We start from the raw sequence: 17,023 nt of genomic DNA on the forward strand, positions 1-17,023 counted from the left end.
CAGAAGCTGTGAAAGGGTGGAACATTCTTAAAGGAGATGCAATCTTTGGATAATTTCACTGCCAGACTCCAAAATCTCTGTGGAGCATGTGTAATTTGAGACCCCCCCCCCCCAGGTTTTATAATTTGGTGAAATCTGGACAGATTTTCTTGAGGAAGGAGAGAGACTCATTTCTATCACCCAGATGACCCCCTACTAAATTTCAGGTCCTTGTTTCAGGGTAGGGAGGCAATTGAGCATCTCAGGGAAATGGCTGAATTTTGAGTTTTGTCTTTTTAATGACTGAAACAATGTATCTTTCCCTAAAGTCATTCTTGGATACAGCTGATTTTCTTCCAAATTTAGACTGTTTAGCTTTTACTATAGATGTTGTCACCTGTAGTTTTTTCTTGCATGCTGCAGAAATTTCGAGAGAGGTGAAAACAAGGTAGAAAGGATGGATTTACGGTTAAGGCACTGGACCAGGGCTTTAAAGACTTGCATTCAGTTCCCAGCCCTTCTACAGACTCCTTGTGTGATCTTGGGCAAGTCATTTAATATCTGCACCTCAATTTCCTATCTATAAAATGAGACTGATACTAAATAGAGGTATTGCAAAGATAAATTCAGTAATGTTTATAAGGTGCTCAGATAAAACAGCATTGTGGTCATAGAAACTGATACTACTGTTGGTGTGTATACCTAAAATAACGGGGGAAGATTTCCCTACCACTGGAATTTGATTGAAGTAGTTATCCTACTCTTAGAGTAGTTAGTATAGGTATGAAACCTGGTTTATTAGTTCACCAGGCTACTGTGCAATATTAAAATATAATGGAAATATATTTAAGGCCAAATCGTGCTCCCATTGACTTCTGTAGGAGTTTTTGCCTCTGATTTCAGTGGAAACAGGATTTGTCCCACTGTATCTAACTCTATGTACACGCTAGAGCTTAAGTCAGTGTAAGTTATGTTGCTCAGGGGTGTGAATAAGCCACCCCCTAATGTAAGTTACACCGGCCTAGGTGCAATTTACAGCGCTGCAACTTTCTCGCTCAAGGGTATGAAAAAACACCCCCTGAGCGCAGCAAGTTTCAGCGCTGTAAAGTGCCAGTGTAGACAGTGCACCAGCGCTGGGAGCCACGCCCCTTGTGGAGGTGGTTTTTTTTGCCGTGACCACACAAGCCACGTTAAAGAACTGCTATGGCTGCGCTTTAGCATTGCCAGTGTAGACTAGCCCTAAGATTTGACTCTAAACATGGCTTTGTCATAAATAACACTTTTCAGTAGTGTTGTTGCTCTGATGTTGAGGCTCAGGAATACCAAATTTGAGTATCTTTCAAATGTAATTATATGTGTCAAGAAGTTCCTTACTATGAGAATTTTTATTCTTTTGGATTGAGCTAAATTAATACCGTTTTCTGTTAAATAGCTAATGATGTTCAGTGGCAGCATAAGTTAGGTACCCCCTCCCCATCTGTTTTGTTCGAAAGTAATGCCTATCTTAAGTTAGGTTAGTGAGTTGTCTTTCGCGTACCCAGAGCAACTAGCAATATATCTGCTAATTCCTTTTTGTGAGTAACACTAAATGTTTCTGTTGGACAACGTAGATCATGAAATGGTGTTTTGCTTAATTTTGGACTCCCCAATAATGATTTAGAATACATTGGCAACACAGTGTTAAACTAACTCCAAAACAAACTGTTTCCAGAAATTGCTGTAATGAACATAACTCTTCCTAGAAGACCAGATTGCTACTGAATTTTTCCTTCTGTTAAAACTACCATATTGCAGCTGGACTGTTAGATCAGTTAACAATATTTCTATTATTGTTGCATAGTATTTTAGGTCATTTTCTTCCGTATTTAATATTTTCCCTTTCAGAGGTACCAGTATGAAAATTAAAGGCTGATTTCTGCCCCGCATCATAAAACAAACACAAAACTAAACCAATCTATCTTTCAGGTTTATCATGCCTCTTTGCCAGGCAATAGTGTGTACAGGGTGCTGAGTAGGGATTGGTTGAAGAAGGAAGTGATATCAAATCAAACAATTGTTATATACTTCAGAATAGCATTTGATAATGGCTTCCTATTTTTGTTTAATGTAAATATTGCTGCAGTGTGACAATTTTATAGCAAAGAACTTGCAGCTGACCTTTTATTCAACTAAATGTGATTATATAATCATGTTTTTGTTGTTGTTGTTTTTTTGAATGGAACACTTCATTTTCTGGACATCTAGAATCATTTGTGCTTCCTAGACTCATGTGTCCTCTGATTCTAGGGGTTTATTAAAGAAGATTATAATCTTGAGACTTGTTCTACAGAAATTTTATTAAATTGCCTCCTTTCTTTCCATGTCATGATTCTATTTCAATTTCAGCTGTCTGTGCTCTTGTACCTCCTGCTCTATTTTAGGTGTATTTGCAGATTTTGCAGGGGCTAGGCTGGGGTTAGTTTGTCTTGAATGTGGCTGTGAAGTCTTTGTGATTTGGTTTTTATGACAAATTAAATAACTTGAATGTTCTAGGACCAGTAGTTAAAATTGTGCAGATAGTTTTTAATAGTTTGTGCTAGCCTGGACATTGCACGTTGAATAGTCTGTGCTTTTGGAGGTGTTGGTGTCTTGCTCAGTCTCTCTCAGAAACTGGCTTCTGGATTCTAGACTACAGTTCCACACCCAAGACAGAGAAATAATTTGCTGGCCCAAAATACTGTGGGATCACTGTCAAGGACAAACTTAGGCCTTTATCCTGCATTGGTAGTGTATGCGGACAGGCAGACTGCCAAACCCAATCATTTGCAGAATTAGCGCCTTAACTATTTTTCTGTGGAAAGAAGAATATGTAATGTCAACCTTTCCTGTTCCTTCAGAAATCTTTGAAATGTCATAAATTTAGCTGAAGGAGTGATATTCCAGGATAAAACAAAAAGATGAGTCAGATGGTGTCACAGCATCTCCTGTCTAAGACCATGGGTGTCATGCAAATAACTGATTTATAAGCACAATTATAGCTTCTCCAAAGGGAGAATGCTTTCTTTTTACAATAATCTTTGGAGTCTTAAGCTTTCTGCCTCCATGTTGTGGAAAACCTGGTTGTTTTTCACAGGCTGTTCAACAGACTTTTCTTAGGTAGATTAATTGCATAGAATTAGTGTTCTTCACATCTCTGTGGTTGAAGTGTAATGTGTGGCAGAAAGATAGCATGTATGAACTTCCTGAAATTTTAAGTCTTAAAATCAATAATAATTTTCAAAAACTATTCAAAGAGATAATCACGTGGTTTAGATTTTGTAAAGAAAAATGGAAATATTGTCATGATGTTTAAATTTGGTGAGGGGGGGATGTCAAATGGTGGTGGATTTAAACGTTCTTTGTAGGGTTTGCAGTGTAAACTGTGCTTTGTTGTATTGGGATTTAAGAACTAGCAAGTAAAGCTAAGTCTAGTTTTCTGTCCATACTGAGTAAATGCAAAAACAAACCAATAATAATGAAGAGTGAAAGTTCTGAAACTTCGAGTTTAATAATACGTTAGCAAGGAAACACTTTAACCTGACACGGTTTCCATTGGCTTATACTTTCTAATATGCAGCCACAAAGACAATGTTCCATAATCCATAAGGAAAGGTTAACGTGCATCCTGTCCATAAGACATCAGAAATTAAAGCAGAAATCTAGCAATTTGTGGCTACAGAATAGAGTTGAGAGAGATGTTCCAATTAAGACGGTCTCATTCACTCAGTTTAGTAAGACCATGAAAGAGCTCCCAATCTAAAATCCTCTTGAATTAAGAGCAAGGTCTGAACCTAAATTGCAGCTAAGTTTCTCGGTTCTATGGAACTATAATGCAGCACGCTGGAAATATTGTAGCAGCTATATTAAATATAAAAATTGAGTGTCCTTCATTAAAAGTGTATAGCACAGTCAGTATAGTAGTGTCTGTCTATTTTTGATGCTCGGTTCACCAGGTCCCCATGTTTACAATTTTCAGTATGGCAAAGATATTTGTACTGATAATCCTTACCTACTTTATGGAAGTTGTCAGGGGGATGAAGTAGAAGGCTTTGACAGTTGAGTAGGAGGCAGATGGCACCAAGGGAGTACTAAGAGACAACTTTAGACTGTGAGATAAACACATTGGCTAGCTAGAGTTTTTGCTAGAGCGGTGAACAGTAGAATAATTGAATTGTCATTTAAATTGTCATCTTTATTAGTTCATTAAGATGAAAGGGGCAGTTCATATTTTTCAGATCTCTTATTTCAGGTTTTCCGCAGAATTGGAGAACACTGCATTGGCTTACTATTTCTGTTTTAAAGTTTTGTGTCTAACGGTAAGCGTTAGATACAATTCTGATTTTTAAATGAAAGTTGGAGATTCTGTATGCACAGATCTGTTGCAAGGGGTAGATTCTGCAGCCACAGAACACATGGGGCCCTGTATTGTCCTCTGGGGATTTCCTCTTAAGTAGATTAAAAAACAACAACATTATTTTCAGTATATTGAGACAACTCTCTGAAGACACACAGGACTTTCCTACAATCAGAAAATGTGCAAGTAAATTCCCTCTAGTTTTGCACATTCTGATCTGGTGAGAGCTCTAGGGTACACAAGCCTTCTGGTTCAGCCACTCTGGGTGGGTGGGGTGTCTTTTTTGTTTTTTGTTTTTAACCTCCCTGTTTTACATGCTGTAAAATACACTTAATTAACATGATAAAAGTGCTGGGGCTCCCACTAGTTTTAATACTGGTACAGCTTATTATATGCAACCTTACTTGTTTCTCCTGTGTCTGTATATCATACTTGATTGAACAGGGAAGAGATTTCTCAATTAAAAATCTCTGCATAAATTGTAGGGGGGGGGAGTGTACAGTGTTAACTTTTTTTGGAATGGAATATTATTAAATTGTATAGCAATTTTTGTATGCTAAGCAATACTTGGTAATAAAAAGAGAACTCAAAATAAGATCAGATCTCTCTGTGCCAAGTCTCAGGTTGACTTAGAACCAGAATGCCCAGCATATGTTGAGTTGTTCTGGAACAGTCTCCTTTAAAGAATATCAGCCCTATCTGAGGATTTAAAATTAAGAAATCTCTCTTCACTAAAATCCTGTTTAATGGGATTTTCTATTCTCTCTGTCACATCCCCCTGTTTCCATTTATCTTTGCACACAAGTCAGTGGTTAGGTCATAGGCCTAGGAGTCAGGAAATTTGGGTTTGATTCTCATCTGTGCTTTGACGCTTTGGGGAAATCGCTTTGGGGAATAATAGCTACTTTTTGAAAAACACTTTCAGTTATCAGAGTAGCAGCCGTGTTAGTCTGTATACTTTCAGTTATGTGGATGATAGGAATTGTTCCAGCTATATATTAAATGTTAAGTAGTCTTTCCACTCTTTTCTGTTCTCATGTTTTTCCACCTTAATTCTGTATCTCATCTATTTCATGGCATTTGTCTTTTCCATGTGTTGATTTCTTGCATTTTATTTCCAGTCTTGGCTTTAGTGCATTCCATTCAGATATTACCTCTTCGTTTTATACCTGGGTATGTAACATGTGGCAGAGGAGAATGTCGTCATAGTGGAATCATAAAATGTGACTCTGGGCCACCCTTTCTTTGTAACTGCTATGTGAGGAGGTGTTGATCAACTGTAGGATGCTTTCGTTAAACAGGAACTTCTAGTTAGATTTCATCTAAGAGCCTGTTTATTTTTGAAAAAACAACCACCCTCACTCCCTTAAAAATAATCTGGTTGTGGCCATTTGATCCTGGAAAGTAGCCAGAGCAACTGTTTGTGCTTTGTGTTGCAGAAGTTGGATTCCTTGATGCTGTCCTCTACTTCTGTCTTTCTAACACTTCTGTAGTCATCTCTGTAGGATGGGATACAATAGGGAAAGTTTGCCTCCTTCTCTTCAGCCCCCCCTTCCCCCTCAATCCTAACTATCCATTTGAAGCAATTGAAAAGAAAACTATGGAATGAAGACCAGAGATCTGGGAACTTCACAACTCTTGGAAAATATTGTAGGTTAAATCATCACTTTGGATTTGAGACATCATGTGATAGAATAATGGCCTCTGCATATGTTTTTGCCTTAGTTGCTCTTTATCACTAGTACTAATCTTACGTCTGAGGGAATTCTGCACCATAAAAATAAAAATTTTGCACGCTATTGTAAAATGCTGCATATTTTATTTGTCAGTAAATAAATACGGAGGCTCCAGCGTGACAGTGGGGAGCACAGGCCACTGGCTGCATGGAGGTGGGAGATCACCCTGCAGCCCACCCCCCGGGACATGGACTCAGTGATGAGGCTGCACCTGACCCTGATATAGTGCAAGGGCTGGGCCCACCCCAGAAACTCTCCAGGGCCCTTCCTGCTCCTCTGCGCCAGGCACACCAAGATAGCAAGCAAGAGGGAAAGAGGCTTGCACGCACGCCCAGCCCTGGCCCCCAATTCAGGTAGACTCAGCCCAGCAGGATCCAAGTGTGGAGGGGCTTAGTGTGGGGTGAGAGGGTTCTGTGTGGGGCATTCCGAATGCTGGCGGTTTGGTGGAGGATCTGGTGCAGGAGGGATCTGGATGCACAGGGGCTTGTTATGGGGTTCTGGGTGCAGAGGGGAATAGAACTCTGTAGGAGGGGGTCTAGGTATTGGGGGATGGGGCTCAGGAAGGGGTGCTGAGGGAGTGGGGCTCTGGGGTGGGGTTTGAGTGGGGGGCTCAGTGGGTGGTAGTCTGTGTACAGGGGATGAGGCTTGGTGGGGATGCTAGGTGCAGGGGTTGGATGCAGGGGGGTCTGTGTGGGGGGGGGGTCCGAATGCTTAGGGTTTGGGTGGAAGGGGAAGCAGCTCCCTGTACAGAGAGGCCTCCCCCTGTGGCTGAGGAGTGATGGGGGGGGGGGGCAGGAAGGGTGGGGGTGCAAAGCTTCCTGTAGCCAAAAGAAGTTTCTGAGGGTGGATCTAATCTGGCCCAGCTGCTCCTTATAGGGAAAGAGGAGCTGAGGAGGGGCACATCACCACTCTTGTGGCTTCCCTTTTGTTTCCCCATCAGAAAGTCATTTTTCTGCAGGGACACAAAGAAATCTGCAGAGGATATGAATTCTGCATAGGCGCAGTGACACAGAATTCCCCCAGGAGTAATTTAATCTAGGTACATTTAAAATGAGCTGATGTAGCCACAGTAGTGTACTCTGAGAATTGTTCCTTGTACTGATAGGGGAGTGACCAGATCGGTTTGAAAACAGCAAACAGCTGGTTTGAGGGTGTTCTAAAGTTCAGCAAGCAGCTTTGTAAAAGTGATATGTTCTAAACACTTAGTTTGCAATTTACAGTGGAGTTTCCTGGAATCTAGAAATTGAAGGTCTGCCATGCTCTTTTTCTTATAGCAAAGTAGCATGACTCAGCATTGCTATGCCAACAGAATTTGTTGGAAAGCACGGTGTAGCAAAATGAAAATTAGCAAAGTTGAAAAGGAAATAACTGGTAGTGTAACTGTGTCATTGCAAATAGTCTTTCTCTGCTTGGGAAGCAAAGCTAGATTATCATTATTAGCATGAGTGCCAATACATAAGGCGTTGATGCAGATGTTGCCAACCTCTTCTGCCCTTCCCCCTTTCAGTGAAAACCAGCCAACTAAACAAACCCTTTGTAGTGCAGCTACCAAGTGTACTGAGCGATTGATTACTGTATTTTGGATCCAGTGGACTTCAAATAGAATTAGATATAAAGGCTATTAGGCAATTTACTACAAAACAGTCACATGTATAGGTTATTAAGGCAGAGTTAATGTGGGATATTGAAACGTAGAATTAGTAACCATCTACATTCCCAAGTGCAGAACTATTTTGCATAATCAGTTCATTGATGAAATTCTGAATTCTTTACAAATAAGTCTTCTACTGTTCCCACTTTTCACTGTGAAAAGCAGCTATTGCAGTTAAGCAAAGGATTCTACCGAAAAGCCATCCTTAAGCAAATTCCAAAGTTAATTTCAAGTTATGGTATTGAATGTGCATTCCCAATTCAGTGCTCTTTATTCCCTGGCCCTGTGACATAGTGCATTTTATGAGTGAGGTATGTTAGAAGTACTACTTATGTAACTCTGGAAAGACATCACTTTGTTGTTAGGTGCCTTAGAGATACTTAAGAATCAATGTCTGTAAAACTTCCAGACCTTATGCTAGTAGTGTTGATATCTTGACATTAGTCGACAGATGCTTTTAACTGTTCTTTAAAGATTATTTGCGAAGCATGATGAAACCATCTGTATTTTGGATAGTTTCTGAAGGAATAGCATAATCTTGTAATGAAAACTCTCAAACATTTTTAAAGTATCATTATTAAGTGCATGTGGGTTACTGCTCCAGCTGAAAGACTTAGTAGCCATTGTGCTATGGCAAGTTTCTTATATTTGCCCCAACAATTTTTTCCATTTTTATGGAAAGAATGTTCTGTTAGACTTAAAATGGGGATGTTAATTTTAGACTTTTTTGTTGGGGTGGCTTGAGTAACATTTAGAAAGAGAACGAGGAGTCCTTGTGGCGCCTTATAGACGAACGAATTGATTTGGGCATAAGCTTTCATGGGCTAAAACCCACTTCATCGTATCCAATGAAGTGGGTTTTAGCCCATGAAAGCTTATGCCCAAATAAATTTGTTGGTCTCTAAGGTGCCACAAGGACTCCTCGTTCTTTTTGCTGATACAGACTAACACGGCTACCACTCTGAAACCATTTAGAAAGAGGGAATTCATTGTGTCTTGGACTGGACAGTGGTATCTTATTACCCAGAAATCTGCCCTCTAAAGCATTTGTCCTTTTTCACTCTCAGAAAACTAAAGCTACTTTGGAGTCAGCAAGATGAATAGTGGTTCCTTCCATGGGCTAAGACAGGGGTTAGGCTAAATGTTGCAGATGTCATTACAATAACATACCCAGTAGTGGGGTTTTGACGCTGCTAAATGTTTCAAGTCTCCTGGCTCTTAATCAGAAAATAACATAACAAACCAAGAGGAATTTCAGTACTCAGTGCAAATGACTATAAAGTGTTAGGTACACCATGCAAGCTTCATGAGAGGATTGTTTTCTATTCAACTGGTTTTGAACCGTACTTGTCAAAAACTTGAGTTATCATGAGAACTGTTGCTGAAGAATGAATTTGCTTAAGTTGGAGAAAAAAAACAATTACAGAAGATCTATTGTTCTTGTTTTCTTGGATGGCTTAAAGGTCTTTCCCATCCCTTGGTTTTTCTTTCTGAACTAAGTTACCCATTGAGAAAGGGATAACATGCTTGTTTGAAACACTGTCTTCTCATGTGTTGCACTACAGTGAAAGTGATTAGAAAACAACAAATTAAGGAAAAGTTGCAGGTTTTGTGTGCAAAGATGCTATGGAAAACAGCAGATGTCCTCAGATTCAATTCTGTGGTCACCTGATTGACTCAGACAGTTGTACTCATTCTGTGACTGAAATTTAGATAACCGCAAGCAGGTCAGGCCATTGCTGCAGCTTGGCAGGAGTTACTTGATGCTCCCCTCCCCCCAAAGCAATGAATGGTATTGGGGAGGATGGGTTTACTGGACACCTGTTGGCAGCAAATGCTGCTCCAGTAAGTTACCACTTCATGGGATTGACAGTGTGACTTACACAAAAAATTAGACACTAGAAAAGATCTATCTTTCAAACACTGTGAAACTGTTGTTGAGCAGTCAGCAAAAGGAAATGAAGTTCACCATGGGTGCTTCCAGGCATACAGAGCAAACAGTGTATTACGTTTTTGACTGTGGCTTTTTTAATATGGAGTCATGCCAAGCCTTTGGCTTTGCAAATAAGCTGTCCCGGAGAATTTGTAGATGTGGTATAGACATTTGTCAAAGATCTGTGACGTCTATTTCAACTGAATGCTTTAGAGACTGATTATACAGATATCAGTAAAGTACTGTATATTGGCTCTGGAGAAAAGAAATGACAATTACCTTTGGCGGAGGGGAAGGCTATTCGTTGACATAGAAAAATGATGAAAAGCCAAGCTGTTCTTCCAAAGCACTCACTTCACACTGAGGAAAATATCTAATTCATAAAAAGAAAACTAGTAACCATTGAAGTTAAAGCTTAAAACCTAAATTCCCAGAGAATTACAGTAATGTGTGCACACAGTGTTCTTGGAACGAAACCATTATTGTTTATTCCCAGATAATAATATTCCACAATAGGCACCTAGGAAATACTCCATTGTGGAAGGAGAGCAAACTTGGTACAGCCCTTGGCACAGGCTCTGAGAGTTGAGGAAGGTGGAAGAAGGTAAATACTTACTTTAGGTATCCTATCTAAAGAGAGAAGAATGATTAGCTTTGTGCGCACTAATTTAAAAAAAAAATAGCAAGCTTAAAGAATTTTGTCAACTTTACCCTTACAACAGCAGTTCACCACTACATATCACAAGGAAATGTTGGCCCTTAAATTTGATTAAAAATAACTGGCTATACAGCTAGTTGTTCTTGTGATATAGTGCCCAAAATGCAGCAGCCATGTTCTCAAACTATTAAGAAAAACACCACTCTGGTCTCAAAGAGCTTAAAGTTTTAGACATAGAACTTCATAGCTTTTGACAGTTAGCAACTTCCCCCCCTTGTAAATCTCAATGTCTTTCTTTCATTCATTGCAGTCAAAGGCAATGGGTAGCTCTATTATGGCTAACTTAATAGATGTCAGTTCTCATAATTATAGCCTAGTGGGTAAAAGTGTCTTTTTCATATTTTAGAGAAAGCACGTTCAAATCCAGTTAAGTTTCTACTGGCACTCTTTTCTATAAATGTGACTTAAGTTTAAATCTTGTTAACATTCTAAAATGCACAAAACCAGATCCAAAATACTTTTAAAAATGTAAATATTGCCTAATCACCCCAATTGTCTTCACTCTTCTCTTTCAATGGCTACTCTTTAACAAGCCTGTTCTTATATCTCCTAGAGTGTGTTTATGCCATATTTCCAATAAAAAATAATACCTTTTAATTGTTTTTATCATTGCCAATTCAAGCACATTACTACATTCTGAAAATGACAAGCTTTCCCCAGGACGAGCAGTTCAAATCTGTTGTATAAAACATTTCTTAAACAAACAAACAAACAAATCTGTCTCTCTATTCTTGTGCTACATAACTGGGAAAACCTGTCTGTGTGGTTATTGGCTTGGAAGTCGTCATGGCATTTTAAAATCTCCTGTAGTACTGTAATAGGGCTGTCTGTACATTCACAACACTAACATGGCACTGACAGCCATGAGGCTTATGCTAGTACAGTGTGCTCCAGTCTCTTTATCATCCAGAGTGCACATGCATGCTTTTTACAGTAATATTAGCAATAGAGTAACTTTAGCTTCCACGAAAGAAGAAGCTGCCTCTACAAATGCCTTCTGTCTCTGTTGCTCTGATGAGGACCCTATCAACACTGCAAGCCTCATGCCCCCACAGATATGATATCCTCCATCTACTATTATATCAGGAACTTACTTCCGTAATTATCACAGGGATCTGTAATTTATCATGTACTTTGGACCACCTCGTGTCCACTCTGCTGTAATCTATCCTGCTACTCATTCTAATAGTCCAAACCACCACCACTTTGTTTTAAATTAATCTGCCCCAAAAGTATTTCTTCCTTCTCCCCAAAATGTGTAATTTCCCCTGAAAGTACCCTTCCCTTTGCCCCCACAGGCCAGGTCAGCCAAGATTGAGTCCTGGGCCACTGTTGACATTTTTTGTCCTTAAAAATAACTACCTCAAAGCTAGGTATCTCGTGGTCCTGTAGGGCTAAACGTTTGAAATGTATCTCGGTGGAAAAAAGAGTAATCTGCAGTTTTTAAAAGGAGACACAGCACTTTTTTCTAGCTGTGGAAGAACATGAGACACAGGAATTCAGACTCATAACAGTTTTATGTACAAAAAGGTGACACAGGCCTAAGATTGAATCCTGCCTGTTTTGGGCCTCGGGTAGAAATAGTTTTCTGGGGACGGGTAGAAGTCTGTGTTTGAGGTGCAGAGGAAGAAATCTTATCTGGCTGGTTTGGGATGATGACTGTTCAAAGCTGCTCTTGGGCTGGAATGTTGACATCCTGGGATATTAATTAGTGGGCAGGCAAAGATGCAGGATAATCTTTTTCACATGGCTATTTTCTCCATGTGTATGTGTGTAAGTTTCATGGGCAGCCACCTCCTGTGATCCCCCTCATGGCCAGAGGTCACTTAAAAGCACCCTTCCTCTATTTCCTGCCTCCCCCCCCCCCGGTACTTTAAAAACTCATTCAATTCAAAAGTGTTTCAAACAGTCTCCCCTTGGGGTCCGATTTGAGTCCTCAGATGCATACTGGCACTCTGGGCCTCTACCCCAGTTCACTGGCTTTCCTGATAATCCAAAATAACACCATGGTCTTTCAGAAATAGAACACAAACTCAGAGTCTTCATCCCAGTTTCAGATGGGCACAGTCCCACCTCCTTGAGGGACTGTCTTTCTGCTTCCCAGCATCTTCTGCCTTTAGTTTGCCCTTCTCCACAGGCCTTTCCAGTCTCACCCCTGCTTGGACAGGGTGGCTCTGTCCACCCTGTCCAATGCATGCAGCTGGCTCATATCAGCTGACTTGGGCTCATTGGGCTTGGGTTCTGGGCCTATAAATTTTCAGTATAGATGCTCAGGCTGGTGCCTGGGCTCTGTGACCACCTGGAGAACTGTCATCACTCTCTCCCAAGTTGTATGAGCCACTGCTTTCCTACCCCTAGTCCTTCTGTCTTGTTCTTGCTCTTTTGCCTTCCCCAAATTTCTTTCCACCTCATTGATGTTTTGTAAGCCCCACTGCCTTTCCAGTGCCACTCTCTCTCTAGACCCTTCTTTGAGGGCTTCTGTGCATTCCCACCTGTGGGATGTGATTGTCTTGGGGTCAAGCTGCACAACTGCCTTGAAAAGCTGCGTCTCTTGGCGTGTGCATTAGAGATCATATGTAAGGATGACATCAGCCTACTCTGTATAAGGGAGTGCACCCTCCAGCTACTTCAGCTTATGTATTGCTGCAGGGGGCTACCAGACTCTTCTTTGGTCTCTTCAGGCGAGGTCTTCCCTTACTCTAGATTATTAATAGTAGATACCTATAGTTGGTGTAGAATGGTATAAGATAGCTTTGTGTACATAGCTAGCCCTTAGTCCAGGAGCCTTTGATCCCGGACCAGGACCAACGGGGTTCTGAACTGCATACGGAATGTCTACAGCAGGAGTCCCCAACGCGGTGCCCGTGAGTGCCGTGGCGCCCACAGGGGCATCTAAATGTGCCCGATTCCTGACCAGCGGTCGAGCATCCGCCGAAATGCCACTGACAAGCGACGTTATTGAGAGGCGTCACCACTGAAATGCTGCCGAAATTCGACGGCATTTCGGCAGATGCTCGATCGCCGCCACAGTCCTTCGTCTGGCGCCTGCCAAACGAAAAGGTTGGGGACCACTGGTCTACAGTACAATAAAATGCTTGCAGCTGGCTCAGATCAGCTGACTTGGGCTCATTGGGCTTGGGTTCTGGGCCTATAAATTTTCAGTATAGATGCTCAGGCTGGTGCCTGGGCTCTGTGACCACCCCTTCCCCTCCACCCCCACCCCGGGGTCTCAGAACCTGGGCTCCCGCCTGAGACTGAAGATCTACACTGCAGTTTTATAGCCCTACAGCCTGAGCATGAATCAGATGACATGGCCAGCTGTGGGTGTTTTCTTGCAGTGTTGGCATTACCCATAATGGCTTCGAGATGAGACTCCTGGGACCCTCTTGATCATACTAGAGATTGACATCTGCAATTTCTGCAGTAAATGAAGCAAGAGATGACAGCCTTGCTTATTACACCAATCTGATTTGTCCCCTGAGCATCATCCATCTTGTGTACTGAATAAGGAGGCAGGGGCATTTGTGGGGGGAGGAATAGTATGTGATCAAGTATCTGAAGAGTGCATACACACACAGTGGCAGAATTAAAGTTATACCAGAAACCTTAATTTTGGCACTTACTGACTTTTGAGTGGTTGTCTATGCAACCATAATATTCTTTTAACATTGTTTTTCTATAATCTTCACAGTAGCACTATGAAGTCAGCCACTTCCTTCTAAAACTTTGAAGATGAGACTTTGGTTTTTGAACACCCACTTGAATTAGATTACTTTACCACTTTTGCCATTTACACACTAGCAGACTGTCACTGTCAACACTCTCTTGCTTATGGTGTAGATGTTTTTTTAAAAAAAAAAAAAGCAGGGGGAACAGGGTTGGGAGTGGGTCATACACCTAGGCTTTGTCTACACTGGTGTTTCATCATCAAAATTTTTGTCGTTCGGGGTGTTTAAATAAACTCACACCCCCAAACGACAAGTTTTACCGACTGAAAGCGCCGGTGTGAACAGCGTCTTTTAGCAGCACAGGCTCTGTCGCTAAACGCTGCGTAGTGTAGCCATAGCCCTAGTGTCTGAAAGGTAGGTGACCCCCAAGGGCACTAAACCCTATTGTGCAATCCTGTGCCATTTTCTGAAGCAATTCTGGTTTTTGGATTATTACTGTTCTTGGCATAATGTGCTAGTAGATTTCCAGAGGGGCTCATATACACAGCTTTTCAAAGGAATTTGGTCAAGCTAATTGAATACAGTAAAACTATAAAAACAACAATGAGTCCAGTGACAGCTTAAAGACTAAGATTTATTTGGGCATAAGCTTTCATGGGTAAAAAACCCACTTCTTCAGAGGCATGGAGTGAAAATTACAGATACAGGCATAAATATAGGCACATGAAGAGAAGGGAGTTACCATACAAGTGGAGAACCAGTGTTGACAAGTGGTTCTCCACTTGTATGGTAACTCCCTTCTCTTCATGTGCCTATATTTATGCCTGTATCTGTAATTTTCACTGCATGCCTCTGAAGAAGTGGTTTGTTGGGTTTTTTTGTTACCCAGGAAAGCTTATGCCAAAATAAATCACTTAGCCTTTAAGGTGCCACCGGACTCCTCATTGTTTTTGTGGATACAGACTAACACACTACCCCTCTGTTACTTGGCAGTAAAACTACAGTATCCTTGTTACCTGATGAAATAAAACTACTTAAAAAGCTTTCCCCCTACCCCATTGTGCTGTTTACGTTCTATATTTTTTGTCAGCTTGGACAGTGAAGTAAACAAGTCATTTTCACCCTTGTTTGTAGTCCGTTTCTCTTTCTGAGTCTTGTGCTGAAATACTGGTGGTCTCAGCGCTTTAAGGGAAAATGTAGATCTCAAAAACCTTTTTTCTTAACATTAAAAGGCTGTGTTGCTGTTCTAGTACACTTCTTACTAGAAGACAAACTGGTGGAAAATAGGTTTAGCTCTCCTGCAGAATTTCTGTGCTCGTTTTTCATGGTGTTTGCTACCTTTTTATTTAAAACATTAACTGGTAAGTTACACTATTACAGCTTTCAGGCTGTGAAATTTAGACATAGTGTCACCTATGTAGTTGAAATGTGTTTTGATGTAATTATTTCCCCTAGAATATGCCTACCCTTATGAAGTGCGTAGCTTGGTTGCCATGTGTCGTAGAACTTCATAGAAATACAGTTCAAATTATAACATTTTTAACTCCCATTAATAGCTCAGTCTGACATGCTTTGATCCTCATTTCACTATGTTGCTTTAAAGGGACACTGACTAGATTGTGATGACAATTTTTTTTAAAAAAGAGAAGTAGTTTCAAGTGCACACCAGCTGTAGAGCCCCTGCTTTTTTTTTAATTCTTAATTTATGACCTATTTATATACATAGCTTTTTTCCTCTCTCTCCTCTCTTGCTGTGTGAAAGACCCATACAAACAGGGGAAACTGACTACACAGAAGAGCAGAGAAACTGATTGGATAAAATCAAATGCACAAAATAAACTAGTTTCAATATTTTTCAGTGTGGCTTTTTTCTAAGTTAATATTGTGAACTACTTGGTGTTCAGGCTGATTGATTCAAGGGAGAATTGAAACTAACTAGATCAAATGTACAGTATGAGGTTTGGTGTGTAGTTTACTTGTAAGACCAGAAATACTTTCAAAGATAGCTATATATATCTCGACTTTTTTGCAGACGTCTCCACCTCAACAAGAAAGCAACAGACAAACAACCCTATAGCAAGCTTCCTGGTGTCTCACTTCTAAAGCCATTAAAAGGTGTAGATCCTAACCTCATCAACAATTTAGAGACCTTCTTTGAACTGGATTATCCAAAGGTATGTCTGAGTTTACTTTTTTTCAGAAGTCGAATTGGTGGCCTGTGCTAGAGCTATCAGAGTATAATGTGAATTTTTATTTTTACACTATAGATGGACACAAACAACTTACATACCTCCTTACGTATTTCATGACATCTGTTTGTTACCTCCCCTTGTTCCTGATATCTCGGACATAACATCCCTACTCATTATTCTGTCAAACCATCTTATCTTGTACTAGATTGGGGTGTATCTGTACTAGCCTTCTGCAATATATTTACATAACTATTTTGTGCGCACTAAACTAGCAACAACAGTGCCAAGTTTATGTACCAAACCGTGTACTTATAAGCATTTACTTTAATACATGGCCTGACTTTGATTTACAGTCTCTGGTTCAGGATTCAAATCTTGCACCATGCCCAGTGCTTCAGGCTCTCGCTCTACTACGTTCCCTGCAGCTTTTTTTTTTTCAAATGTGGAGGATGTTTACCCATCATTTTGGTGAAGCATAATGCAGTGGGCTAACCACTCTTTTATGGCCACCTTACGTTGCCATTTTTGTCCCATTTGTTCTTTGGTTTCCCCTTTTTTTCATACAACCAATAGACCTATCTTAGTTTTTAATTGTTTTTAGTTTTATATGGTGGGCCTGGGAATGTTAGGTTTGGGACTTTAATTGAGCGGTGTAGTCTTAGAGTTGTTCTGAAATACTGCGATAGGCATTATTACAGTGTGTTTTGCAATGCTATGTATATAAGAAGTAAAACAGAAATTTTGTAGTGACATTACAAATGAGGCTTTGCCAGG

At 40.5% G+C, this 17,023-nt stretch overlaps 1 protein-coding gene across 1 annotated transcript in view; it reads left to right on the forward strand.

Annotated features, from left to right (window-relative positions):
• Positions 1-17,023, forward strand: part of UGCG (UDP-glucose ceramide glucosyltransferase) — a 36,125-nt gene that overhangs the window by 5,722 nt on the left and 13,380 nt on the right. Inside the window, exon 2 of the mRNA XM_039543185.1 lies at positions 16,090-16,231. Within this exon, the coding sequence (XP_039399119.1) occupies positions 16,090-16,231 (142 nt within the window). The remainder of the gene's footprint in view (positions 1-16,089; positions 16,232-17,023) is intronic.

The sequence above is a fragment of the Mauremys reevesii genome, linkage group 6, assembly GCF_016161935.1.
Source record: "Mauremys reevesii isolate NIE-2019 linkage group 6, ASM1616193v1, whole genome shotgun sequence".
Lineage (NCBI taxonomy): Eukaryota > Metazoa > Chordata > Testudines > Geoemydidae > Mauremys > Mauremys reevesii.